The sequence below is a fragment of the Apteryx mantelli genome, chromosome 3 (genome assembly GCF_036417845.1).
Source record: "Apteryx mantelli isolate bAptMan1 chromosome 3, bAptMan1.hap1, whole genome shotgun sequence".
NCBI classification, from domain to species: Eukaryota; Metazoa; Chordata; class Aves; order Apterygiformes; family Apterygidae; genus Apteryx; species Apteryx mantelli.
This window is the reverse complement of record NC_089980.1, coordinates 107422780-107449391: the sequence shown is the minus strand read 5'-3', so window position 1 is coordinate 107449391 and position 26612 is coordinate 107422780. Positions and strand designations below refer to the sequence as shown.

Below are 26612 nucleotides of genomic sequence, written 5' to 3'. Positions count from 1 at the left end.
TGGAAATTTCCTGTGGTATCTAATATTGATTTGCATCCTGATTAGCTATCTCAACATAGAGACCAAGACCGAGTAAATTTGAAGCTAAATTACTCTGTGTGAAGGTGACACCTTCTAAAATAAATGAAATATTCAGTGAGGCCAGTCTGAAGGAACCTGTACTGAGCCATCCATTGTGCATCTGTTGCAAGCATAAGTCCCCTTGACTTTAACATTAGTGACTCTCAGGGCCAGGTTCCATACTGATTAAATCAGCATAGATCTGCTGACTTCGGTGACACTACTTACATTTACTGTGATTACAGTCAGCAATGTTTATAGAGAACAGGAGATTCCGCAATACTAATAAATTATTCTCCAATAATTTTTAGTTTTCAGTCATCATTTCAGTAAAAGGTCTAGAACTCAGTGATTAGCCACAGTGAAATAATAGATTCAAGTGTACATATCTCAAAGAAAAAAAAAGAAAAGAAAGATTTCAGATGGCCTGAAGATCTGGCCAAGTGCAACCAGACATTACTATCAGGAGCATTGCCAGAATTTAAGAAAGAAAAAGCCTTATAGCTCTTAGTAGTAGATACAATACATTTAGGGAAGCTGACATATATTGTGTTGGGGTTTAATTCCCTTTTTTTATTGTCCATGTCTGGTCAAGCAGTAGCTAGCTATATAAACTAGTGCATCTCTGTCATTTCAATCCTCTCACCCATCCAAACATATTTTTTTCATCTTTTCTTTTTTCAACTGTTAATATTTTTTCTTGTTCCTGATAACCTGGGAATTCTCATTCTTGCACTTTGTCATATTTTGGATAGTGGAGTCAGAAGATGTTTCGCAGAACAATGACGGCCACCCTTATCCCTTCACAGTAATACACTATATTTTCACCAAGCATTCTGCCATTCAGTAATAGAAGTGTGCTCCTTTCCTTCCACTGTGCAGCTTGAGCACACAGTACATATCAAGAGCATGATTGTATTCTCACACAGGTTTTACACTGGTATAAGGCCTTTGATATGAGCTGAATTACTGCCAAGATATACCACTCTGACTCAGGCTTTACATTTCTTGAGACTATCAAGTATATTCTGCTATTTCACAAAAAATGCATGCCAAGAGTATTTCAGAAGACTAATACAATGACCACCTGCAGCGTATATGCCAACACATTCCAGAAGGCCATATTTCTTAATAACTATCACAGTCAGACATTCACTCTGAAAGCCTGCAATTTAAACTTTGATGGATACATTCACATCTGTTTCCACCAATTACTTGAACTTCAGAGCACCAACCTGTAGAACTGTATACTGTGAACTACTTACTCAGGGTCATCTGAGAAGTCCTATTCATTTCAGTTAGAAGCATTTCACATTTGTGCCCACAGCCATGAGTGGATGATGTTTTCTCTTCTTCAGATACGTTTATAATTGACACAGATGTCAAAAGTGTATATAAAGTATACAGAAGTGTACAAACAAATCATTTAAATGAAACAGCTTACTCTGGCTTTCCACCACTGCAACCAAGAAAGGGATTTGGTCAGAACAGTTTATTTTAAAAATATTATATTCTTGCCATATACAAAAATATCTTCTTCCAAAGTCGAAAGGTATGACATTCTTATCTATATGCATTTACTCTCAATTACCTGAAGATGACCTTTGCCATGTTCAACCAAATTTCAGATAATAGACAGTTATAGGAAAGGACACAGCTCATTCCTTTTCTGAAACACTAGGGGAAATGCAGCAACACTAAATATATGTTGTGTTTACACTTCATTTTCACATGTACAAAACCAACAAAATATTCATATTGAGTAAAAAGACCTTGAGAATTGCCTTCTTGGTATCACTTTGATCTGAATCTTGATTAAATCCTTAAATTTTGAAATACATCCACTCACTTTCAGCAATTACAGGCACTCAGCCAATGTTTTCAAACTGAAATACTGATGGACTGACATTCTGAAGTCCCAACTGCTCCAATTTACAGCTGATTCCAAGATCTCTGGGCCTGTCTAAAAATCTGCCTCTCAATTTTTCAGTATTAAAACATCCAAAGAGAGTGAAGATGAAAGCAGTTATGCAAGACCAAATGAAAGGTTTTTCTTGACCCAGATTCTGTCTCAGTGATGACTCTAAGTAAATGCCAAAGGAGGAGCAAGGACAGGGCAAGGTTCTCTTCTAACACTCTCCCAGTCTCCAGTTATTTTCAGCTCAGGGAAATTCCTGAACTGGATATGATTTTATATATTTACTGACACATCCAGTGGATTTCTCTTTCATGTTCTGGCCCAGTCTCTTCTTGAGTCCATGATAATTTTTAATTATCTGCAACATCCTTTGGCAATGAGTTTCAACGGCCTATCACCTGCTGCATAAAGAATCGCCTCTTCTGTTTTAAGCCCTTCTAGCTTTATTTGGTGTCCCCTGTTTCTTTTGCCAGAAGAGACAGTAATGACAGTAATGGTGCCACCACGTTCTCTGTTCTTCCACTTTCCAGAACCAAAGTGATTAGGGCCTAGCGAGACACCTTGATTCTGGCCCTAGTTTAGGAATTTTTTTCTGTATATTGTGTTGGATAGGCATTGGGAACTGAGACATCCAAAAATAGGCCTCAGACAAATAACCAAAATCTAGGATAGCCCTGTTAGCCATAACCAAAAGCTACTACACTTTTGATGGCTTAAAAATTATGAGAAGTAAAAACTGTGTTTCAAACTCCCAAAGAAGAAATTTGATCCCCAGTGTCCCACTTAAGCTCTTACCTAAGAGTTCTTAAGCTCTTACTTAATCACTTAAGCTATTACTTAAACAAAATTCTGTTCTGGTACCTTGGCCAAAATTTTAAAACAAAGAGATCACAGCTGTATTTGGTAGGGAACAAACTGTGAGGCAATTTTGCATCTTAACCATCAAGCCCTTACTAACAGCAGAAAAGTAAGTTCAAGAGAGGACTGTCAGTCCTTCATTTTCACTATTGTAAGAAAAAACATAACACAAGAAACCATCTTGAACACTGCTGTTTGTGATTAGTGATCTCAATGGCACACAGAGTACATAAAATCACTCTGATCCAGACTACATAAAAAAATGAAGGACATTAAAGATGGATTCAGCATTAACACTGAATTTCTTACTTTTTAGAAGAGTGAGCCAAAATAACACAGGCTTTTCATATTTATCACAGTTCAGTTTGATTAATGACTACGCAATATTTTAGAGTAGATTAATAGTATCAGAGATGAAAGAGCATTTTTTAAATATTTGTCCTCCTCCTAGTATAAAGAGGATTTCAATGCATTTAGATAATTAACATGAAAATAGTGGCCTTGTTTTTATTTTGATCTTTGCATAAATATTCTCCAATTAGTTTGGCAAAGTTTAGGATATAGTTCATATGTTAGGATAGCAAACAGTTCTTCCTAGATTTACAGTTATATGACAGAACAACTAGTTAAAATTTCACTACCAAAGTATGTGCAGGCATGAACTAGTGACTTTTGTTTTCTAACGACAGTCATTAAATATGCAAGATATAAAGTGCCAAAAAGATAGATTTCATAGATTTAAAGACTAGATGGAATTAGCCTGATCATCAAATAAACAGGAGCCAAAAATACTGTCATCTATCAAGGTTGTTGGTAATGCAAATAGTTCTAAGTATCCATGAAAAATGCAATTGAAGAAGCACAAACTCAGGAAAGATGCCATATCATGGCATCTGGTCAAAATTAAGAACTGTAAATATTTATATGCAATTACAATTTAAATGCAAAATAAATGAAATAGAATGCGTTCCAATAGAAAATGTTTTTATGATACAATCATAATGGAAGTATAGTAACAAAGGAAAATTATAAAATAAATAATTTGATAAATTAATAAATAAAAGGGCAGTGGCTTACTGTAAACTATGCCAGAAGGATAGATTATGCCAGTCCTATGAGGAATTTTGCTTTGTATGTAAAAAGCTGGAAAAACTCCAGTGGGAAAAAACCCTAAGTGAAGAGGACCACACATCAGAGTCATTATGGTACAGGATTCCCATGCCATAAGAATACATGCACAAAAGAATGCAGGCCAGAACTGGGATATTAAGTGTGCAGTGTTGAAAAGAAAAAGAAAAAAAAGGGGGGGGGGGAGAAAAAAAAAGAAAATATGACAAAATAGGATAATCATAGACTTTATATGATCCAAGCAGAAACAAATCAAATTTGCAAATGGCAAGACTTAAAGAAGTCATTTCTCAGAACGATCTGCAGTTACTTCATGAAGCAGCACAAGCTTGAGAAGAGACTATTTTGAGAAATCACTACTTCCTTGGAAGACATAAGATAGCCTTAAATCAACCAGCTCAGCTTGATAAGCTTTAGACCCATATGCAAGCATAGTTTAGACATAGCTTTAGACTTCAAACACAATAGGCAGAAAGAATTCAAGGATTAACAATATCTGAACTGATATGTAAAGTAATCATAATATAATGAGGTTAAATATATCTAGCAAGAGATAAGATACTAATAGTAATGCAGTGACACTGAACTTTGGAAAGAGGTATTTTAATAAAATGCTGTTAGTCAAAAAATCCCTAATATCAAAATTAAAGGCCATGGGGTCCTCAGATGTGGCTTTCATGTTGCTTCCAAAAACAAGAATACTTCCACTGATAAATACACCAGGGAGTCAGGGGATGAGAAAAACAAAGAAGGCAAGCTGCAGACCAGCAGAGTGAAATGAAAGGGTTTGAGCCATTACTTGAGCTAAGCAGTGAACTGTCAATATCTGTAAAGGCAACTTTCATGAAACAAGGAAAATCGCCATAAGCTGTAACAGTCAACAGATAAGAAGGAAAGCAAAGGTAATTGCTGAAAATCAAACAGTTAAAACTACAAAAACAAATGAAAAGAAACCTTTTAAATATGTCAAAAGCAAGAAGCTTATGAGTCACTGGGTCTGCTGGGAACATCAGAAAACAAAGACAGCAATTAAGGAAGAGAAGGACGTTGCTAGGAAGACAAATGATTTATTTGTATCAGTCTTCACAGTAGAAGATGTTAGGGAGATATCTACTCTTGGGCAATAAAAATGAGGTACTATCAGATGAAGAGGTGCTGGAACAAATCAATCATTTAAAAAGCAGGAAGCCACCAGGACCAAGAATTCTGAACAAGAAGTAGTTGAGCTATGCAATCTCTAATTAAAAAACAGCTCCTATACTGGAAGGTTAGAGAGTAGCAAATGTTTCACATATATTAAAAAAAGGCTTTAGGATGATTCAGAGAATTAAAGATTCATAAATCTTACATCTGTACCTGGCAAATTAAAAATAAGAAAATAAAGCACTCAGAAGATCATGAGATGATAGGTCTCTGCAAAGGCAGATGATGTCTCACTAATCTATTAGAATGTTTTCAACACATCAATAAAGTATGGTAGTGGTCAAAGGAGAACCAATTGACATCATTTATTTAAACTTTCTAAAGGCCTTAACAAAGTTTCTCACAAGAGACTGATAAAAAGAAGAGACAAAGACAGCAAACTGAAGACCTCCATTCAGTATATAGCAGCTATCAGAAGAAGAAAACAAGATATTAAAATGCACCAAGAGCTGGACTGAGCATGATAAGGAAAAACAATGTTATATAAATCAGTGCCGCAGCTTCATCAGAACCACTGTGTGCAGTACTGGTTTCTACATCTCAAAAAGACAGCAGAAAACTAGAGGGAGTTGAGAAAAGTGACAAGTGGTGGAAGTCCTTAAAAAAGCTCTGTTTTGTGGACATAGATTGGGATAACTGTAATTATTTTAAAGAGGAAATTAAAAAGAAGCTTGATAAAAATGCATAAAATAATTACTAGAAGTAAGCCAGAATCTCATTTCTCCCTGCCTTAGTACAAGAACAGGGTGACAGTCAAATAAATTGAAAGGCAGCAAATTTAACAGAAGGGATATGCATCTTTTTTTTTTCACATAGTATACATTTATGCTGTGGGACTCATTGTTACTCTGTATCATTGAGCTAGAAAAATGCAAGACTGAGAAGAACTAGATGTTAACGTGGATAACAGGAATGCATATAATTATACCAGTTAAAAGAGTATTGCAGGGGAACCAAGACTTTTTTGGAGACTTAAACAAATCTCTACAGGAGACTAGGATGAGAGTTTATGAAGCCAGATTGTCAAAAATATTTCTATTTTGGGTTTTCTGCACCTTCCTCAGGAGCATCCAAGGGTTACAGTGCGAGGCAGGATGCTAGACAGGCTTCGGAGGTGCCTCAGATGACTTTTGTCCATGTTCCTAATATCAACTATTGCATGACTTGCACTGCTTCTGACCCAATAATTGCGACTGAATGACAGTATCAAAATATTCAAACTAGAGGTGTAGCAGAATTAAAAATTTCTTGCAAAAATCTTCACTGAGGAAGTCGTACAAAGAATTCAACAATCAGCAAGAAAAGAGGTGGTCATAAAACTGCTTTTTCTGCTGAAAAGTTTGATGAAAACAAACACGCAAACAAATCATTGATATTTTCAACTGAAAATTGTCAACCAAACAAAGATTTGTTTGAAGTTTGGAAGGGGACGTTGTTTTCTGAGGAAAAATCAACTTTTCAAAGGAAAAACAATACTTCCTCTGAAATTTTTCAGTTTTTAAATAGAAACTTTTTAACCACCCCTACCAGGACCTATGCTGTATATTCTTCAGCACCATCTACTGGTGTTGTATTATTAATTAACTATTTATGCAAATAAAAATCACTTCTGTAATAAATTCCAAATATAATCATAAATCTTGCTCTTTCAAAAGATACTTAAAATTGAGATGGCAGCGTATAACCTATTATTTATTAAATTCATATTCCTTCTTGATAACAGAGAGAACGTTAACTCTGGTGAAATTTGTTTAGAATCTGAACTCAGTAGGGAAATGCAATATTTTTTAATGGTTTGTAACATACTGGACCAGAAAAGGTGTGATTCTAAGAAATAATTTCCAATTTACATTTGCTCTCAAGCTGTTTGAACACCAAAGGCAGTTTTTAAAAATATTTCCACATTTATTTAATTTTATGATAGCCATAATATGGCCAGCATCTTCTATTTTATTTCTTTGGTTCAGACTAAATTAAATAACATTTCTCCTCAGGTGGTCCAGCTTTGGATTTAAAATTTTCCCTGACTTACAGCAAGGGAATACTGCCCTTATAGAAAAGTGGTATTATTCAGCAGAATTTGTGATGCAGAGAGGACAATCTACACTTGACAAAGGGGATTTTGAAGGTCCTTGCAGGTCTGAGAAAAATAGGATGGGGGAGGGAGGGGACAGAGCAGTGCCACTTCTGCATAGGCTAAGTGGCTCAGTAAAAATAGCACTTGTCTCTTCCCTGGAAGTTGGCTCTATAATCACACTTGTTTTCATTATTGCACATAATAAGGTGACATATCTGAGTGTCTGTAAATCTGCAGTAAGTTAAACATAATAATGCTGATAATAATACAGAATTAAACTACAACATTAAGGAAGTGTAAAGAATGTCCTTGTTGAAAGTTTCTGGGGTTTTCTTTAGATTTTTTTTAAAAAGTGTGCCTTCAGTGCTGGAGTTAGATAATCACAAAGACACTCTTTTATTTGCCCAAAGAGACCCCACGCAGGCTGGGGCAGCAACCTTGACTTGCAAATGCTCCCCCTAAGGGTGACAGGTTGATTGACTGAGAGAATAGCCCATTCTCTAAAGCAGCTTGCTTTAAACTTTGGCCTCCCTTTAATAATTTGCACCCAAACCATCAGTGAATATCAATTATAATTGTGCTGAATTTTGTGCCATGTTCACTAAACACTGAACTGAAATCACCTGGCTGCCGTAATAAAGGTATCAAAGATCTTAAAGTGCTACTATAAATTGGAAGGGGAGGGAGGTGGGAACAAACCAAAACCAAAAACAAACAGCAACTAAACAAACCTTCTTATTTATTCTGTCTAACACATTCAATTTGGAAGGTGCAATTTCTCTCACTACTACAGGAATCACTTAAAAATATTACTCTCCTCCCTCTTCTCTAGTTTGTACCAAGCCCATCTCTGCTGAAACAACCCCATCCAGTCTCGAAAGCAGCACTGTAAATTGAGTGTTTGCTCTGCCATGCCTCTCCGCACTGCACTACTACTGAGGCGCGTGACACCTCCTTCAATGCCTGGTGTGTCCTTCGTAGTACAGATGGCACCACATGTGCCACGCAGTTCTGACGGCACTCCTGTGAAACACCACGGCATTGCCTTAATAACTTGTCCCTAGGTTTTAACGGAGGTACTCAAACAAGTTGGATCTGCTCGGTATTTCTGGATTATGGGTATAGGTGCATATTACACCTGCCCTTCACACCGTAGTGTATTACTAACTGTACATATGTACACCATTCCTGACACAGATGATCTGCGTGCCTAGTTTAAACAAATACATTTTTACAATTATATTTTACTATATATTGAATATACCCTGTCACTTCTAGTCTACCAAAAATTGAGGGTTTTGTTACCTCAGATGCAGCTGCACGACACCTGGCAAACAAACTCTTTCGGAAGTTGGCCTCAGTCCAAGGAGGCAGACATATACAAGTGGATCATGGATATCTGTGCACTTACCAAAGGGTGTTTTAGAGTTAGTGCTAGTAATTAAAAAAATGAACTGTCCAAGCCTGACTGCAATGGCTCTTGTGAAGAAGCCTGCAGGGCATTATGCGCTGCCATCCCATCCCACTGCTTTCCAGCACTGCTAGTTAACAGAAGTATTATCTGTGCAACTTCCATCCTTTCCTTTCATTTGCAGACAAGAGGCCGAGGAGCCTTCCCTCCCAGGTTCCTCTCCAGCATTGCCACCTCTTCACAAAACTGAGAAGTGGAAGTTAATTATAGGGTTGGGATACCTTGGAGGCTGCCAAATACAATGGTTTTTCCTACACTGCATACTTACTGCTTCTCATTTCCACTCCCAATTAAAAAAGCAACAGTTTGCCAAGGCCACAGGAAACAGTTGGAGGAGTGCATTAAGGGAAGTTTTTTTCTACGACTTACCTTCCTGTTCTTCCTTAATATAAATGGGGTGAAAAAGGTGTTTAAATGCTGGATCATATGCATTCCTTTGATTTGTCAGCCTGTCAATGAACCAAGCTACACTTGAAGTATTTGAACATGGTAGTCATCATTCACAGATAATATGGAGTGTCACTAAGTGTGAAAGAGTATGGTTATCTCTCAGCCTGTAACAGTGCAGTTTTCACTGCATTGTATTTGCTAGGCAAAGATCACACACATCTCTCTCAGTTTCCTTGATCTGGGTAGATATTTTTGGTTTTGACAACAGGGGCATAAACTATTTATGTTTGCTAGCATGGACGTGGTTTACAGCTTGTACCTATGGAAAATACAGTAAAAAGATATAACCATGCTTGCATTTACTTTGGTCAAAAGTGGTTTGTGGCCAGTAATACCTCTGATCAGAATTTGTGCAGCATGTAATTGTAATCGTAAAACCCACGTATTACTGGATTCAAGCCTTTCAGGGGCTAGAGTGGGAGTGGAGGGGAGAAAACTGTTTGCTTTACAGAATGATTGCTTTGGTCGTTGTCCAGAACTTTCAATTTTCGTTTCACTGGGGAGGCCAGCACAGCATGGTTAAAACCACGCAGCTGTGTTTGAGGGGAGCTCTGCCGGCGAGCAGGCTGCAGCCAGGAGCAGGCCCCACCGCCCCGCGCGGGGCTTTGCTCTCCGGCCTGGACCAGCACCCCAAGAACAGGACCGCCAAGCTAAGAGCTGACGACTGACACCAGCATTCATTAAAATGTCATCCTCTAATTTTCACATCGGGCATTTGCTGTTGGACATACCGCCCCTGACCTTTCACGCCAGCGGCGAGGGCCGGAGGGGAGCACTGCTCGCCCTGGGGGGTGGGAAAGAGAGAAAATGCAGGTTCAGCTCTGCCAGCTCTACCGAAATAAAACAGGGGTCTTCCTCGCTCGCAGCAAGGCTCCAAGCTCCCCGCGCTCGGGGCCCCCCCCGCCGGGAGCCGCGCAAAGTGCGCGGCAGCCCGCGGGCGGAGCCGCCGGCCGAGACGATCCCCGCGGGGCCGGGCCGGGCCGGGACAGGCCGGGCCGGGCCGGGCCGGGCCCTCCCCGCGCCGGGGCTGCCGCGGCACCTGCCGGGCGCAGCCCGCTCCCCGGCAGTGCGCAAATCAGGTGTTAATTGCAGCCTCGCGGAGAAAATTGCTATTGTTCCCGGCAGAGGCGGGCGGCACTTTGAAAGCCCGCAGACGGGGTTTTTCCTCGAGCACTGTATCACTTAATCTGCATCGCGGTGCCCAACTGACAGCTCTTGGGGCTGCGACAGGCGGGTTTGTGCTTTAAAAGAAAGAACAAGAGGAAGGAGATCAAGTGCCGGCTTCCCGCCCCCCCCCCCTCCGTTTGCCTCTCTGCCGCCTGTAAGTTTCTCTTGCGCTCGGTCGCCGCCAGCCCCAGCGATGAGAACCGAGGCTAGAAAGACCTCCCAGACGCAGAAAATAACGTTTCTGGGACGTGCTTGGTGTTGAGCAGCCGTGACGCGCGAAACGCTCCGCGGGCCCGGCTGCGGGGGTCGGCGGGAGCACCGCGCGCGCACACACACACACACACGCACACACACACACACGGATACGCGTGCGCGGAGCGGGGCGCGGGGGGCGCGCACAGCCCCCGCGCGCGGGCCCGGCACAGCGGCGCGCAGGGCCGCGCGCAGGGGGCGCGCACACCCGCACACCCGCACCCGCCGGCGCTGGCTGGCTCGCGCGCGCGCACACGCGCGCGCGCACCGGCAGAGGCAGAGCCGCGCTGGCGCCGCTCCGCGCTCTCTGCGCTCGGCATCCACAGCGCTCCCCGGCATCGGCAGCCAAGGACCCCCCAGCTGCCGTCCGGCCATTAGCGCCTGGCGGGGGGGGGGGGAGGAGGAGGAGGAGGAGGAGGAGGAGGAGGAGGAAGAGGAGGAGGGAGACAAGAGGAATAAGTCTATTAGTAACAACAACAACAACAACAACAACAAAACCCACCAACAAATCTTCACTAGCGCCTTAGTCCGCCTCCCAGACCGTCGCTTGCCTGGCATCTCTGCTCATCGGGCTGGTGCGCTTAGACTTTGTTTCAAGTAAAAAAAAAAAAGAAAAAAAACCTTCGCTTATTCAGCCACTTCCATTTTTTCCCCCTGCAGTCTCGCTGGTTTGAGATTTTTTTTTCTTTCCCCTCATGTGGTTGGATTTGGTGGATCCGGAGCCAAAGCTGCTTTTTTTTTCCTCGGTGGGGTGTGCGTGTGGCGTGCGGGGGTTTTCTCGCTGCGTTTTTCCTCTGCTGCTTTTTTAAATCTTGGTTTTGAACCTGAGCCGGGGAAAATGGGAAACGGTGCTTCCGACAGAAGGGGAATCTCTCCATCACTGTTGTCGGGACGTGTGCCTGTGGTGCTAGTGTTGTAGAGAAAGAGCCTGCCAGCTTTCGGAGTGGAAGGTAAGGGCGCCCGGGGCATTCGCCGTCTCCCATTCCCAGGGATTAGGACCGCGGAGCTTCCAGCTCGGGATTCCGGGGAGGAGGCGGAGGAGGAGGGGGACAGGCTGTTGCTGAAGGATAGGGAGAGACAGCACATACAAGATGATCTCTGCATTTACTTCTACCCTGCAGTTTAAAAGTTAGAGGAGTCCGTTTTGCGACAGGTCTGCTTCACTGAGAGTAATTTCCAGCGAGACCAAGAAAACCTGAGGTTTGTGTATGATTGGGGTATTTTTTTTGGGGGGGGGGGAATGTTAGGTTAATAGGAAGTTAAAATAAGAGAAGTCAGTGGGTCTTCTGTTGGGGAAAAAAATAGGTGGAGTGATGGCGCCGTCTATGTTCGGCTAAACTACAGTGTCACCTAGAAAATCAGTTTGGGGAATATCCAAACTAAACGCCCGTTTGGTTTTCAGCAGAAGAGGGTTCCCCCCTTCCCCAAACGGGCAACCTTAAGCCGCTGTGGCCGCTCGTTCACTTCCTTGTCCGTCGAAGAGGGAGATCTTTTTAATCGGAGTGTCTAAACCTTGCAGGGAGTAGCTTCGCTCTTGTATTTAGGAATATTGCAAACTAAAAGAAATGCTGCCGGCACACTCGATGCGTGTGTGTATGTGTGTGTCTGCGTGTGTGTGCAACAGAGGGAGAGAGAGATTAAGACAGTATTGTGTTTCAGTAGCCTTGCATGAACAAGTGCACAACTAAAATGAGGGCTATTTGATTACGTTTCTTCATAGAAAACAGCCTAGCACTGCCGACGTCTTTATTTTTCTAGTGCAAATGTTATATAGATGGAAAAAGTCAGGGGCTTTTTCTTTTCAAATAAATAAGCAAATAAGACCCTTCCTTGCTTTCCAGATTATAAAATCAATCCTTTTTCTTGGGTGGAATTCCTAATTTAGACACTTATTGTCACATTGGCTTTCAACGCCTACACCATCCTGAATAACACTGCGCAGAACTGCATTGCCTGCTAAGTGCTTCAGCAAAGGGGAAATTGTTTCCAGAATTCCCTACAAGTTTCAAATTTTTAAACCTTAAATGCTGCACCGACCGTATCTGGAGAAGGAGGACTGTGTTATTCATTGAGATGGACGCTCAGAAAGGAGAAAATCCGACCGTTTGCATAGCCCAGGCAGCAGCTCTGGTTTTTTTTGTTTTGTTTTTTTTGTTTGTTTTTTTTGAAAAACCGCAGCTATAAAGAGGGTCAGAGTTAGTGCTGCTTTGCCCGTTTCAGGATTCAGAGTTTGAATTATAATCTAGGAGATAGAGAAATCTCTTGAAGGGTGTTTAATCTGATGATTTGTTCTGTTACGCAATGGGAGACGGAAGATGCCTTGCCATTTGGTGAGGAGATGAAAAGCTAGGCAGAGACACACATCACAACTCAGGAGCTGTGTATGTATCTGTATGTCTGTCTCTGTTTACAGACCAACAGTGGAGGAGACTGCAATCCAGAGAGTTTTAAAATTAGCTTGGCATCACTTTTGTCTGCTTTCATCTGTAAGCAGAAAGCGAAAAGCTTCTCATTTATAAGAGATAAGCAGGCTTGCAAAGGTTAAAGCTGAAAATGTTAAATTTTAAATTTTTGGATAACATTACAGAGATAAATATGACTAAGGTTCAGGGCCACCGTTAGGAGAAGAGAGCATGTGGAGGCTGTAACGGTTGATGGGCACAGTAAAACAGCTTTATTTGGAAATAGTAGCAGAGAAAATGTACTATGTCTTTCACCATTCAAGTGCACATCTGCAAAATACAGGAGCTAATCAGACAGTACAAGATATTCTTAATAAAAGGGCAAGTAAGACACCGAGTCCAGTCCAAGAGGGGCAGAGATCCTACTGTAGCATTGCCAACAGTATAGAGCTAGTGATTGTAGGTACTAATATAATGATCCATTTTATATATCCTAAGAGGTTGTAGCACACTGAAATTATTTTAAAATGCTGGCACTTAGTGGTGGTGCTAGACCACCACTAGTTTCATCTGTCTGTCTTTGTTTCTTTCCCAGATAACAGTCTCAAGATTTCATTAACACATTAATCTCAGTATTTCCTGCCTGGGTTTTCTTTCTATAGAGACTTTTGTTACCAGGTGGCCACTGCAAAGGCATGTAGACATATGGGACATAATGTTCCATCTGTAACAAATAATAATTTGTGCATTTTTAAATTATGGCTGTAATTATTCACAATTACTTCTCAGAGTTAGTAGAAAAATAATATATAAAAACAGATGCTACCAGATTTCTTGATCTATTCCACTGAAATTCTGCATTTGCATATTTTATACGCACATATATATATATATGAATATAACAGTACATAGACTATTTATTTACTTTTTGAAGAAATAAATAAATAATTTGCCCTTTTTTTGGTCTGTCAGGCAAGACGTCTAGCTTTTTACATAAGTTGAACAGTTATTATCCACGCCATGATGAATACCTCTTAGGCAAGAGAGGACGTTCCTATTAATAATCTAATAAATGTTGGTTTTTAATTTGAACGTAGAAAATTTGACTGTCGAGATAGCCACGTGATGGCGCTGTTCACACAGCAGCAAACCATACCCTGGTGTTATAAAATGAAAATTACCTGCCCTTCTTTCTGAAAAGGGCTCTAACTGCAAGCTTGAAAACAGCTGGCTCGAATATTGGAAGGAGTTTGGTTTTCAATGCGTGAAGAATTCTACTTGCATTTTTATTTCATTTCATCTCCTGCAGGCCAAATGACATAGGATGAAGGCTGTTCGTAATTTGCTGATTTATATATTTTCCACCTATCTCCTGGTTATGTTTGGATTTAATGCTGCCCAAGACTTCTGGTGCTCCACGTTGGTGAAGGGGGTCATTTATGGATCGTATTCTGTAAGTGAAATGTTTCCTAAAAACTTTACAAACTGCACTTGGACGCTGGAAAATCCAGATCCGACCAAATACAGTATTTACCTGAAATTTTCCAAAAAGGACTTCAGCTGCTCCAACTTTTCCCTCTTGGCTTATCAGTTTGATCATTTTTCCCATGAAAAAATAAAGGATCTTTTAAAAAATAACCATTCTATAATGCAGCTCTGCAATTCCAAGAATGCTTTTGTATTTCTGCAATATGATAAGAATTTTATCCAGTTACGCCGGGTCTATCCCATCGATTTCCCAGGATTACACAAAAAGGAAGAAGACCAAAAATCCTTTTTTGAGTTTTTGGTGTTGAACAAGGTGAGCCCGAGCCAGTTTGGGTGCCATGTGTTATGCACTTGGTTGGAGAGCTGCTTGAAATCCGAGAATGGGAGAACCGAGTCCTGTGGGATCATGTATACAAAATGTACCTGCCCTCAGCATTTGGGAGAATGGGGAATAGACGACCAGTCCCTGGTGTTGCTCAGTAACGTGGTGCTGCCCCTCAATGAGCAGACGGAGGGCTGCCTGACCCAGGAGCTGCAAACCACCCAGGTCTGCAACCTCACCAGAGAAGCTAAACGACCACCAAAAGAAGGTAGGTGCTTCTCGGGGAGGCTAAATCCTGCATCGCTGCCTAGGTCCTGTTGTGGACTCTCGTTGATACTTGCATTCATTTGACTTGCACTCCACACCAGCTTGCCTCCAGGCAAGGCGAAAGGGCTAGAGAAAGGCACACTCCCTCAGGGTAGGGAGAGTTGCATTTTCATTTCTAAATTAACCTTCAGCATATAGTTCTGCTGAGCACTGTTGAAACTCCTCATACATTTCCTCTGTTTTCAGCCCCCGCTTAGAGTAATGCTCACAGGTTGAGACAGGAATCACGCTCCCCCTCACCACCTCTCTACTGCAACCACCCAACTACAAAATCCTCATCCTCTCAATATGATTGCTTGACTTTGCAAGGAAAACATTTCCAAAGGCATGCAGGCAACCTCACTAAAACTGCAGGAGACTTACCGTGGCCAGGACACCTGGTCCCAACTGGGCCAGACCTCAGCAACCTACAAATAAATGAAAAGCAAACCCAGCTGGCCAGGGCGAACCCTCTGCCTGAGATGCCTGGAGAGGCGACACGCTTGCACAGTCAGTGTGTGCACCTTTGGCCTGTTGCGGGACCTGCTTATGGGGCTGCTGGCTGCTGCTGCCACCGGTGCTTTTCCAGGCGGCCCCAGCTCCAGGAGGAGGCTTTGAGTGTGATAATAATATTAATGGGGGGGGTCAATGTGTTGAGCTGCTTCATGTCCTCGCTGCAAAAGCAGGGACTGTGGAAGGGCGGGAAGCTGTGGATCCAGCAATTACAGTGGCAGTCTCCTGCCAAACCCTTCCTCTTAGTGCACGCCTCCAGTTTTGGCCTCCTAAGATTTTTGGAGAGGTCGGAGGATGATTTGGGGAAGGGCACCGGAGGGGGACCTGGGCCCAGGGACTTGGGCTGACCTCAGCTGGGGGCTACGGGTGTGAGCCGTGGGTGAGGGGGGCTTTCAGCACAGCCATGTGGGAAAGGGGGGGATTAGCCTCTGCAACAAGGGATAAATCGTCGAGTCTGGGGTATTGCATTTTAATGCAGGAAATGTTCCCTCTCTCCTTGTTTTCTACATAGCCACAAAGCTCCCAGTCTGCGGAAAGGCAGAGCCAAGCTCCCAGCCCCCCTAATAGAAGTTGCTTTGTGGAGGAATGTAACATTGACACGTTGTTAGGAGAGGATTTTCTTTAAGGGCAGCCAAGCCCGAGTGGTGTGGGAGAAGAAACGCTGAACTTGTTCCAGCTGCCGCGGTGCCAGCGGCCGCGGGCTGGGGCAGGCGGGTGAGAGGGAGGGGGGCAGCTTTGGATTTCCTGCGGGTCAGTGTCTCTCCACACACTTCGCAGCTTGGAGCCAAGGAAACGAAGCGATTTTAAATTACCGGGCTGCTTGTCTCTTGTAAAAATCCCAGAGCAGCCTTTGCAGCGGCAGGGATGGTATTTAACACCATGTAGAGCTAATTAGTGTCCTTACGATCAGGCGGCTGCGCCCGAAGCGGGCAGAAGTGTCCTGTCCCCCCCCCCCTGCGGCGCACCGCTGCGGTCCGCGGCGCGGAGGCGCAGGCACTGCGGGGGCCTCTCCCGGGAGCGGGCAGGAACAGGGGCCCCCAGGGTGGGCGCGCAAAGCCGCGGAGTCCACTAGGAAATAAAAGCGCCCCGAGCGAAAGGCGCCTAGGAGACGCGGTGCGGTGGCTGCCCCGTGCCTCCGCACCCGCGCAAGTCGCGCTCGAGTGCGGCGGGGGCGGCGCTGCCCTGCGCGGTGACGCCGGCAGCGGGAGAGGGGCGGTTTCTGCCGCTTGATTTGGGCCATGAGGTGCCCCCTGGTTGCGCGGTGCGCGGAGCAACGAGCGCAAGGACAGCGGCAGCTGCGCGGGCCGCCCGGGCCCCGTTATACCGCCCTCAGGCATGCACCAAATACCGCGGGGTTCACGTGTTTCACCGTTCAGACACCTGCTTCTGAAACGGGCTTAGTGGAAAGGCTAGAAAAAGCTTAGGAGAAATAGTGGTTTTTGTTTTGTTTTGTTTTAATTCTGAGACGTGCCTCAAGCATAATTTGTTCTCGATTTCAGTCAGGCTTTAACTCCCGCCCTTACTTGCGGCTTTTCCTGGATATTGGTGTGATAACCTGCACTGTTAGAGGGGCTGGAAGTTTTCTTCGATAGGTGGAAGGTATCCTTTACCTCTGTTGCGCTGTAGTTAGTATCCTTTTGGTGCTGCCGAGAATTTTTAATATAGTTATTTTACTTTAATTTGATTTATTTTATGTACTTGAATTTTGTTCACCAAACTGTTATTAAAAGTTGCGACCAGTTACAAAATTAAGTGTCATGGTACTTCTCAGTAGCACTATGTTCTTTGCCTTGCCTTTAGTTTTTTAAGCATTTTTACCTGTTCTTCTGAAGGTTAAAAAAATCTGTAGAATATGAGAGATGTGTTGATTTTTTTTCTACAGATATATTAATGTCTATCAAATACATCAGTCATTATATTTGTATGTATAAAGATGGGTTTTGGTTCAGTCGGAGGCTTTACTGAGTGATCAAAATGTAGAATATTGCTAACACAGACGTAATGCAGTTCATCACCTGCATCTGGAAGCACTTAGAAAAGAATAAAGCTGGTTCAGCGGGCAATCTAATTCAGGTTAGACCAGCACAAGTAGTAAAAATATCTATAATAACTAAGAGAACAGCTCCTTGTTGTTATAGTTCATAGTGGTGACTTCTAAGCGCAAACAGTCTTTTTACTGTAAGATGAGTTTTAAGGGGAACACTGGTTGCCTATCACTTTGTGAGAGAGCTCCAAACTTGATAAAATTTTATTTTAAGGTTTCTTGTATTACTTTGAGGTTTGGTACTGATATTGCCTAGCAATGACTTTTGGAAAGGAATTGCAAAGGACTGACAGCTTTCTACAAGGTTATTCATATCTTCCCATTCTTCAGTCAAGCTTGATGAAAGCCAATCTGTATGAAACGCAAAATATTTTCCAAAAAATATTTCCAGCCGCAGTTTAAAACCATATTGTAAGTAGAGGACATTTAGGTTAAGGCCTACTGTTTCTTTTTTGAACCTCTGAAGATTTTTAACTATTTTGAACAAGCTAAATAGCTTAGGAAAATGGACAAAAGTAAATGTTTTCCCTTTTTAGAAATGTGTTGCATTTTACAAAAGATGTAACAAGTACACAATGGATGATTGTGTTTCTAAAAGTGCTGAAGTGTGTTGAACAATAAGAGGAACTAGGTCAAAAAAAGGAAGCTGTAACTATTATTTTTCCAAAGAAAATGGTTTGGAAGTATGTGGTATAATCAGCATTTCTTTAGTATGTAGATCATCTTTGGTGTCACTGACTAAAGCAATATTGAAAATCATCACATTTTCATTGTATCTTAGTGCTTTTCTGTAGCCTTGCATCTGAGGTGTTTAACCTGGATCAAAGCACACCAAATAGATGTCAGTGAATGCTCTGGCAGGGACCTGAATTTAAGGGCTCAGCAAAATTTGTCCTCCTGATCTTCAGTGCTGTAGACCAAAGTATCTCATGAAGTTTCAGTCAATAAAGATATGGCTCAGTTCCAACTTTTGTGAACTTGTAAGCCTTTGCATATAGTCAGTACATAGTTTTATGAATGATAATGATAAGAACACAGAAAAGTCTTTACTTATTGTGACTACTACAAAGCAATAATAATATGGTGGGTTTTTTAAGTACTTATTTAGAAACTATAGTTTGGAGTTTTCCCCATGTTTTACTGCCGTATCTGACAAAGGCCACCATAAAACAATTAAAATAATTCTTTCTTCTTCTTGCCTTCATCCAACAGAAGAAAAGAAGAGGGAGGATATTCATGTTAATGGAATTTTGGCATTTGGAGTTCCAGGCTTGATCTTGTATTTCTTGTTCGGCCAATATAAAATAATCTTGATTTTTTTTTTTTTATTTTATTTTTTTTTAGTATACTAGGAATGTAGCATTGGTCTCCTTTGTCACAAATTCTAACAGCATGTTACATACCAGCATCTCAGTATTCAGCAACTGATTTTTTTTTTCTGATTTCTGAAAACAACAGGAATATCTCAGCAGAAGATTTACTAGAATAGATGTCTCTTCAAAAGAATAATTTATGGTATATTATTGAATAATAGTAACCTACAGATAGTTTTGTGATGCTTTCGTGGCATGTATGCATTTATTTATGTGTTGTCTCACTAATGCTCACCTTTTGTTGTACACATTTAAGATGAATTATAATATTCATCACATGCCCAGAGGCCACTACCTGAGTGAGTAGCCTGGACATCCCTAATCAGAAAATCATATGCAGTAAAAACATGCCATAGCATGGCTCCATCAGAGGATTCAAACTGTTGAATTAGTGCAGGATGTGTCTAAGAAGATCAAAAATTACAAAATGGAGGCTAACATCCTTATGCTTCTGTAGGGATATTTAATATTTAGTGTGCAAAAATATTTGAGACTAAAATAAAATTTAGGAATTTCAAAATAACTAAATCTGATGTCCAAAATACTGAATCAGTACAGTGATGTATTTGGAAGACTCTTAATAATTTTTATATGTTTCTGCATGCAGTGGTTCTTTTATCCATGACATGAGAGAAAGGAGGCTGTTCACTGATGGAACAATAGGCTTTTAATTTTGTATGGTAAATATTCAGAAAAAGGTTTTCATTATGATTTACAAAATATTGTATAAAAATTTATAACTGAGGTGCTAAAAGAACCTGTAATCATGCTGTTCATGAGCAGTTTGAGCTCACTGAAAATCTAGAATATAAAGAAAAATGATTTCACTTTAAATAACTTTTCTACATGAACGTTGTTCTTCCTAAAGTGTTCATAGACAAAATCATCATGGAAACTTTTCAAAATCTATTATAGACATTGTGCTTTTTTTCCATGGGCCTGGTTCCCCATTGAAGGAAAGTTTGATTTCAGATACTCTTTGTAGTAAGTGATGCACTTTAGAAAAAGCGTTAATGATCAGAATCTCTTTTAATCAATAAACCCTACCTTTGTTTTCACAGATTATATGATAGTATCACTAAAGGTCATACTTTAGTTTGTTGTGTATTGATCATTTTCACTCGATTTAGTTCACTAAACTATGAAACTTCTTGTTGTTTTCGGTGTAAAATTCAAAGTTTTGTATACAAATCTAGTCAGCACTAGTCAGAATTTGGTGGGATTCAGATCAATCCATAACTGAATTTTCTAATCCATTCAGAAAGGAAAATTAGCAGACAATATCCATTACTATAGGAAAAGCCTATATAAATAGCTTTGCTTTCAGTTATTTAAATGCTTGAATAGTAAATATACTTAGTTACGTATATATGTCTGAGCAGTATTTTCTTTGGTATCACAGATTCTTGTGGTATTTTGTTCAACACTTCTCACGCTAACAAGATGGCATATAATTTTGTGGGGAATGTCAGCGTATTGCAGTCAAAAGAGTTTGCCATGCCTTTGGTGAGATCAGACCTGTACTATATAGGATCTGAAGACTAGTTTTTCATAAACTCATTGTTTACTTAAAATGTGTGGCTTCAATGAAATAGTATGTTGGAAGCCAGGCTGTAACCAAAACCGGGATTTTGTTCCCCAAACTATGATTTCTGCTTGATTTAAACCTTTATTTATCTGCATTATTGAGCATCAAATATTGTGGAGTCCTGCTCTCAGCTGGGGACAAATACTGTTGGAGAGAGACCTCTGCTCTGAAGACCACAAAATCTAAATAGAAAAGAGTTATAATGAATGGAAAAGGTATATAAAGAAATTAAGTATTCAGACTGAAGTCAAAGGATATCTGAATTAGGAGCAGAGTTCCTGGCTCTCTGGCTGCGTATTCACTGACTAACACCGAGTCCCGTACCATCAAATATTTCAGACTAGTCATGTTTCTTTATTTGACTTTGTTACACCAGTAAGCCATGCATGTTGTTCTCAAATACTTCTATTACACTTTGTTTGCGTGGTCAGAGGATGCAATATGTTTATTGGATTTTAGACCTTGTCCTCTGGTCAAATAAGTGATTTGCTTATACTTTTGACTTGCATGAAAGTGTTCGCACATAGAACAGCCATTAATGTTAACGCAGGATTTCAGTTATTAGGTCCCAGTGACATTGCATGGAATTATATTATATTATAATATAATGTATGTACTGCATTTCTCATTTATGACATAGTATTTTAAAAATGTGTGTATATATTATATATACTATATGTAAGATATATAATATAGTGATTATGTGGAACATTACTTTTAATATGTTCTTCTGTGTTCTTTTTAAAGTAATTTATCCCCTTCTGTTCAAATCTCTCCATATTGCTGTTTTGTTTAGTTTCCTGTTTGCAAAAGCAGAGAAAAGTCTGCTTTGTGTGTTGGTATACACAGAGGAATTTTCAGAGAAGGCTTTCTTTTTCTCTTCTTAGGGAATTAATTTTATGAGGTTTATTCAGTTGTGTTTTATCAAAGGATTCCAACTAAAAGTTGTTGTAGTTCTCAAATTGAAGCTTAGCTGTTCATTTATAAATATGCAGTAATTGTAATAAAACAAAGGTCACTGCAGAATTCCATTGAGCATTATTTGCATTCACTGTTAACAAGAAATATAAAATGCTCTTTAGGATAGAGAAAGTTGTACATGATATAAAGTACAAATTTACAAATTATGCATCATTGATTTATGAATATTTCAGAGTCTGAGCCCTTTCTGATGCTAGTTAAATCCCAAGAGGAAGACAGTAGAATTTTTCAAAGTTGTTCCCTGTTTTGTTAATCTCATAGAGAAGTTATAAATAAAGTTTATATTGAATCACTGACACATTTTGCTGATGGGCTAACCATCAACAGAATTAATGAAAACAATCTATAATAACACTGTATGAGACTAGAGTTTATACTTTACTCTGCAAAGGCCAAATTTTTGTCCTTACTCAATGCAAATTCCCAATGCCACCAACGATCGCTTTGTCTAAATAAAGATAGGATCAGAGGTCACAAAGCAGATGTGAGCCCACGAAGGACGTGTGAAACACTGATAGCATGCATACCTTCTAGCAAAAGCAAATTATTTCATAATTTGTATTAATTCTATTCTTGCAAACTTTTAAAGACTTTTTTTCTCTTTATACTTACTTTTGAAAGCATCATTGGCATTTGGTAGAGTGACACAGATGTACTCAGAAAAAAGCCATTTTGTAACTGCTTGATGGATTTCTTTCTGTCTTATCTGATAATCTCTCTATGTGCTTTCCTTCAGTTTGTCTTTTTTTGTTCTTCATTATCTGAAGGGGAAGCAAGGCAAAATTAGAATTTTTTTAATAATACTGAAAATGCGTACAACTGAAATTTGGAAGCAAACTATTTTCAGTTACTCAGCTCGGGTTTTATTTACTATCCCCTGAAATGGCAAAAAAACACAACATAAAATATAAACTTTGAATGCTACCCATTTTTCTGGTAGTTTGGCAGAAAATTGATGACAATAGGGAGAACAAGTCTTTTTTGACATTTTTTCACCAAATTTGCTCTCTCATTCTTCAGATGTTAAACACTTTGGGAGCTGTCTTTGGTTCCTACTCAGCTTCTTCAGGTACCAATTGCTCAATTATCAGTTATGCAGAGACAGTTTTCATTTACAGAATGGTGTATAACTTTCAGCCATAGCTGATAATTTTGTGCTATTAAACAACCTTGCTGAAGGATGATGGGGTGATGAAGGATCAAGAGAGCAGTTCTCTGAACTCTTAACTGCAGAAAATGATGAACAGTGCTTCAAATCTCACGTCTTCTGACTACTGTCAGAAATGCATTTTGTTAACTGGGAATTTGTTAAGCCTTGCCATTGACTGAGATCTGTTATCATAAATGGCTTGTGCCAGTCTGAGACCCTGTTGCTGCTGAGGTGGCTCTGCCTTCACTCCTTTCTCTTTGCTGAGCTGTTTTAGCACACCAGCCAAGCAGAAAACTGTTCAGCCTTGTTGTTTTCTTTTTTTTTAGTTAGGTGATCTTGATGTTCAGTTAGCATGCTAAGATGGCTCAGCAGAGCTCCAGCAGTGCCAGAACTGGCTCAAAAAAGAGCTGGAAATGTGTGTAAAGCAAGAACATTGCTGTTGCAGCCAGCTTTGCATTGGCTTAGACCAAAAAAGTCCACCTAAAGAGTGATCAAGGCATGTTACCCTTGCCCACTGTCTTACATATGTTGGCAGCCAGTCATATCATACCGTATTTCCATGCAGCTATACCGGGTTCAGGTACAGTATTGGCAGCTCCTTGAAAATAGAGTCCAAGTGTTCATCTAGGGCTTCCTGCTGACCACTAAAGAGTTGTGCAAATTACTGTGAATGAGTGCACAGAGTGCTCGGTGATGAGTTTGCAAAGCTGTTGGAAGTCATTCTTGTAGCTCAAATAGAAAGGGCTTAAACTACAGATCAGAAGTTCAGGGAATTGAATTCATGATATTTACTGGTGCTGAGGAATAGTGCTGTACATGCTTCATGTAAGAACACTTTTTTTCCAAAAGGATTTTGGAAAATCTTAAGACTTAAGATTTCATTTGAAATATTTGTTTGAAACCTAAATGGTTCACTTTTTTGTTTTTAACACATTTTTGTTTATATAACCTATGAAGAGATCTTACGCATCTCTTCTATACTGTATACACAGAAGACACAAACTGTGTCCAAAGCTAGCCATTGAGGCTTGAATTATTAAGAGTTATGTTTTTATCCATCCTTGAAAGTATTTTGTTTGTTCTGCGGCTTTGGCTGATAACTGCAGTGACTGGCACTCTTACAGTTGCTCCATACTGATACCTTTGAAGGTTGATAGATGTGCTTTGTACTCACAAAGGAAAGGAGGAAAAAGATTCATCACTGCAGGTGTAATGTGAGTACAGAGCCTAGTCCAGCTGGTCTTGTCTGTACCACATGTCTAGGAAGGCACTGATAATACAGGCAGGATCATGAAGGTTCCCCACCCTTGGAAGCAAGGAGAGTGCCAAGGTTGGGATGTTAGCCAATCCTAACGTGATAAAGTTGTGGGAGTTATGTATAAGGTTATAGGGCTTCAACTGATTGTGCTATTATTTGGGTTCAAAAATCTGATAGGCTCACAAATTGAAGATCAATTACAATCAAAGAAAAGTTTGATAATTACTGTCCTAGAGGCAGTGTAATATACTTAAGCATAAGTGGAGCAGATCCTACATGTTCCTGTCTTGTAAGTAAATGGTCTAATTATTAAAGATTCCTTCTGTTTAGTCCAGTGAATATTTGTCCATGAAAATTGGGTCAGCTTCAATTTTGGGAAAAATCAAGAACATACCTATTCCCAGCCTGTTAGATAGAACCTTCCGAGAAGCAGAATCACCGAGTTCAGATTGCTCCAGGTGTGGAATTGATCTCAAGGCCTTCAGAGTCTGGGATGCCATCTCTAATGATGTCTATGCAAACCTTGGTCAAGCAGATGTGATCAAAGACCACCATTTGAATCAGGCCCTACTGCTGTATAAGTGCAAGTAACTCACAACAGAGTTTGCCGCATATCACAGTGAAGGGGATGTCCAGAACCCTGCACGCAGCCAATGCATGTTGCTGATAGTCCTTGGACATAAGTAGATTGGGGTTGCTTTGGGGTGAAAGTTTTGGAGGTCTCTACTTTGGATGTAGGCCTGGGAAGTGATAGTGAAGCATGTAAATTTTATTTGATTTCTTTTGTAAATAAAGCTTCTGTGCATCACTTCCCTGTAATATTGTTATAATAGTATTCCCTTGCCTTCTGGTGGTAGTGAAAGCATAAATACATCAAAGCTTATGAGTTGCTAAGTAATCAGTATCATAGAGGTACTTAAAATATATAGATTATGTCATCACCCCTAAACCTGAAAGATTTTTTTTCAAAGAGTTCTGATGAACCCATACTGTCTCTGGGTATTTTCTAGAGCTTGAAGTGAAGCATGATTTTATTGGCTGATTTGCAGAAGAAATATATGAAGGGAATGAATGACTCTTGCATTTCCATGCTTTTAAGGTTTTGGATAATGGATTTTTGTCTTGGTGAAATCTGAAATGTTTTAAAACATAGATTTTGGTTTGATAACATAACATGTATAGTAAAGTTACAAAAAAAATAAAAAATCATAAATTAGACATGAAGAGGAACCCAAATGTGCCAGAATGAAGCATTTAAATATTTTTCTCTTCAGACATGACTAAACTCCTGTTTTTGGAATTCACTTGCACACAGTTAAGCTTATTGAATCAACAGGATTATTCATGTAAATGAGATTTAATTCTAAGCAGGTTTGCTCGTGAAGATCCTCAATTGAAAATGCAGATACTCTTAAATATATCTGATCAATATTAGAACAAAAAACAATTATTTTATTATTAATTGGATTAATTGGTTTCCAGATTCAAAAAAAAACCCAAACTAAACTTTTTTTATGGTTAAGATTATCTGCAAAGGTAATTTTTTTTGTTATGTTAGCATGTATGTCGTATTAAACATCAATTGGAGTTTTCTTTTAGGAGCAAGCAGTCAGATTTTTCAAAAGGAAGTATAATTTTCAGTAATTGCCTTTTATTCAGCAGCTCGCTGTCTTGCATATTGTGTAGTGTTTTTATATGGTTTATTAAATAAAGGATTATTGTGTCCATTTTTTGTCATTTCAGAATTTGGGTTCATTATATTAGATGCTCATAATTACCACTTTATTTGTCTAAGGATAGGCAGTAGAAGTGAGATTTTGAACATCCTGGATGGTTCAGTTTTTTCAATGCACTCCATGGATTAATCAAAGCAACTAAAATTTTGTATAGTTTCCTTAATTGGGCACTAATCAATCCAACCTAGCAATTTCTTTTCCTCTTTCTGTTTTTTATTCAATTACTAATTACATTTCCAATTCTCTATCTCCTTTTTGGAAATGGTTTTATGCAGTATGTCCACCTGAAAACTACAATGATGTCTCAAATCATTTGTTTTTTATAAATCTATTCGTTCGTTCCTCAGGGACTAATGTTGCACTCAGAATGTTATTATGGTCAAAAAACAAGCATATTCTCTATGTAGAGCCAAGGCTTTATTGTTAGTTCAGTCAAAAACTTAACAGTCTGATCAAAGATTAGTCTGGATCTTATTATTACAGAAAAAGAAAGAGAAAGAAAATAAAAGAACACACTTACAGAAAAAGTTTAATAATAATACAGTTAAACTGGTTGCACACACACACACACACACATGCCTCCTAGTGTCTGTCCTTCTCTCTTGTACCAGCCTTTCCACTGCCCCTTGGATTCGGAGGCTGTTGATGTCAGTTTTGCCCCCTTGGGGCAAGGGGGGGAAAGAAAGTCACCAGTGTCCTAAGTCCTTCCCATGAAGTTTGATGCTGCTGGTTTCTTCCTTTTCATCCCAGGATCCACTTGGGGCTATTTTTGTAGGTTCTTTAATGTAATTTTACACATTGCTGTTCATTGGTCTGCAGCTTCACGTTAGACCTGAATTTGCTGTATACGGAATATCTTGTATATAA

At 40.1% G+C, this 26612-nt stretch overlaps 1 protein-coding gene across 1 annotated transcript in view; it reads left to right on the top strand.

The window, feature by feature from the left end:
* The first annotated feature begins 11668 nt into the window (after positions 1 to 11668).
* ADGRB3 (adhesion G protein-coupled receptor B3) overlaps positions 11669 to 26612 on the top strand; it is a 468945-nt gene continuing 454001 nt past the window's right edge. The window contains exons 1-2 of the mRNA XM_067294133.1: positions 11669 to 11784; positions 14296 to 15064. Coding sequence (XP_067150234.1) covers positions 14311 to 15064 — 754 coding nt within the window. The 5' untranslated portion in view covers positions 11669 to 11784; positions 14296 to 14310. The remainder of the gene's footprint in view (positions 11785 to 14295; positions 15065 to 26612) is intronic.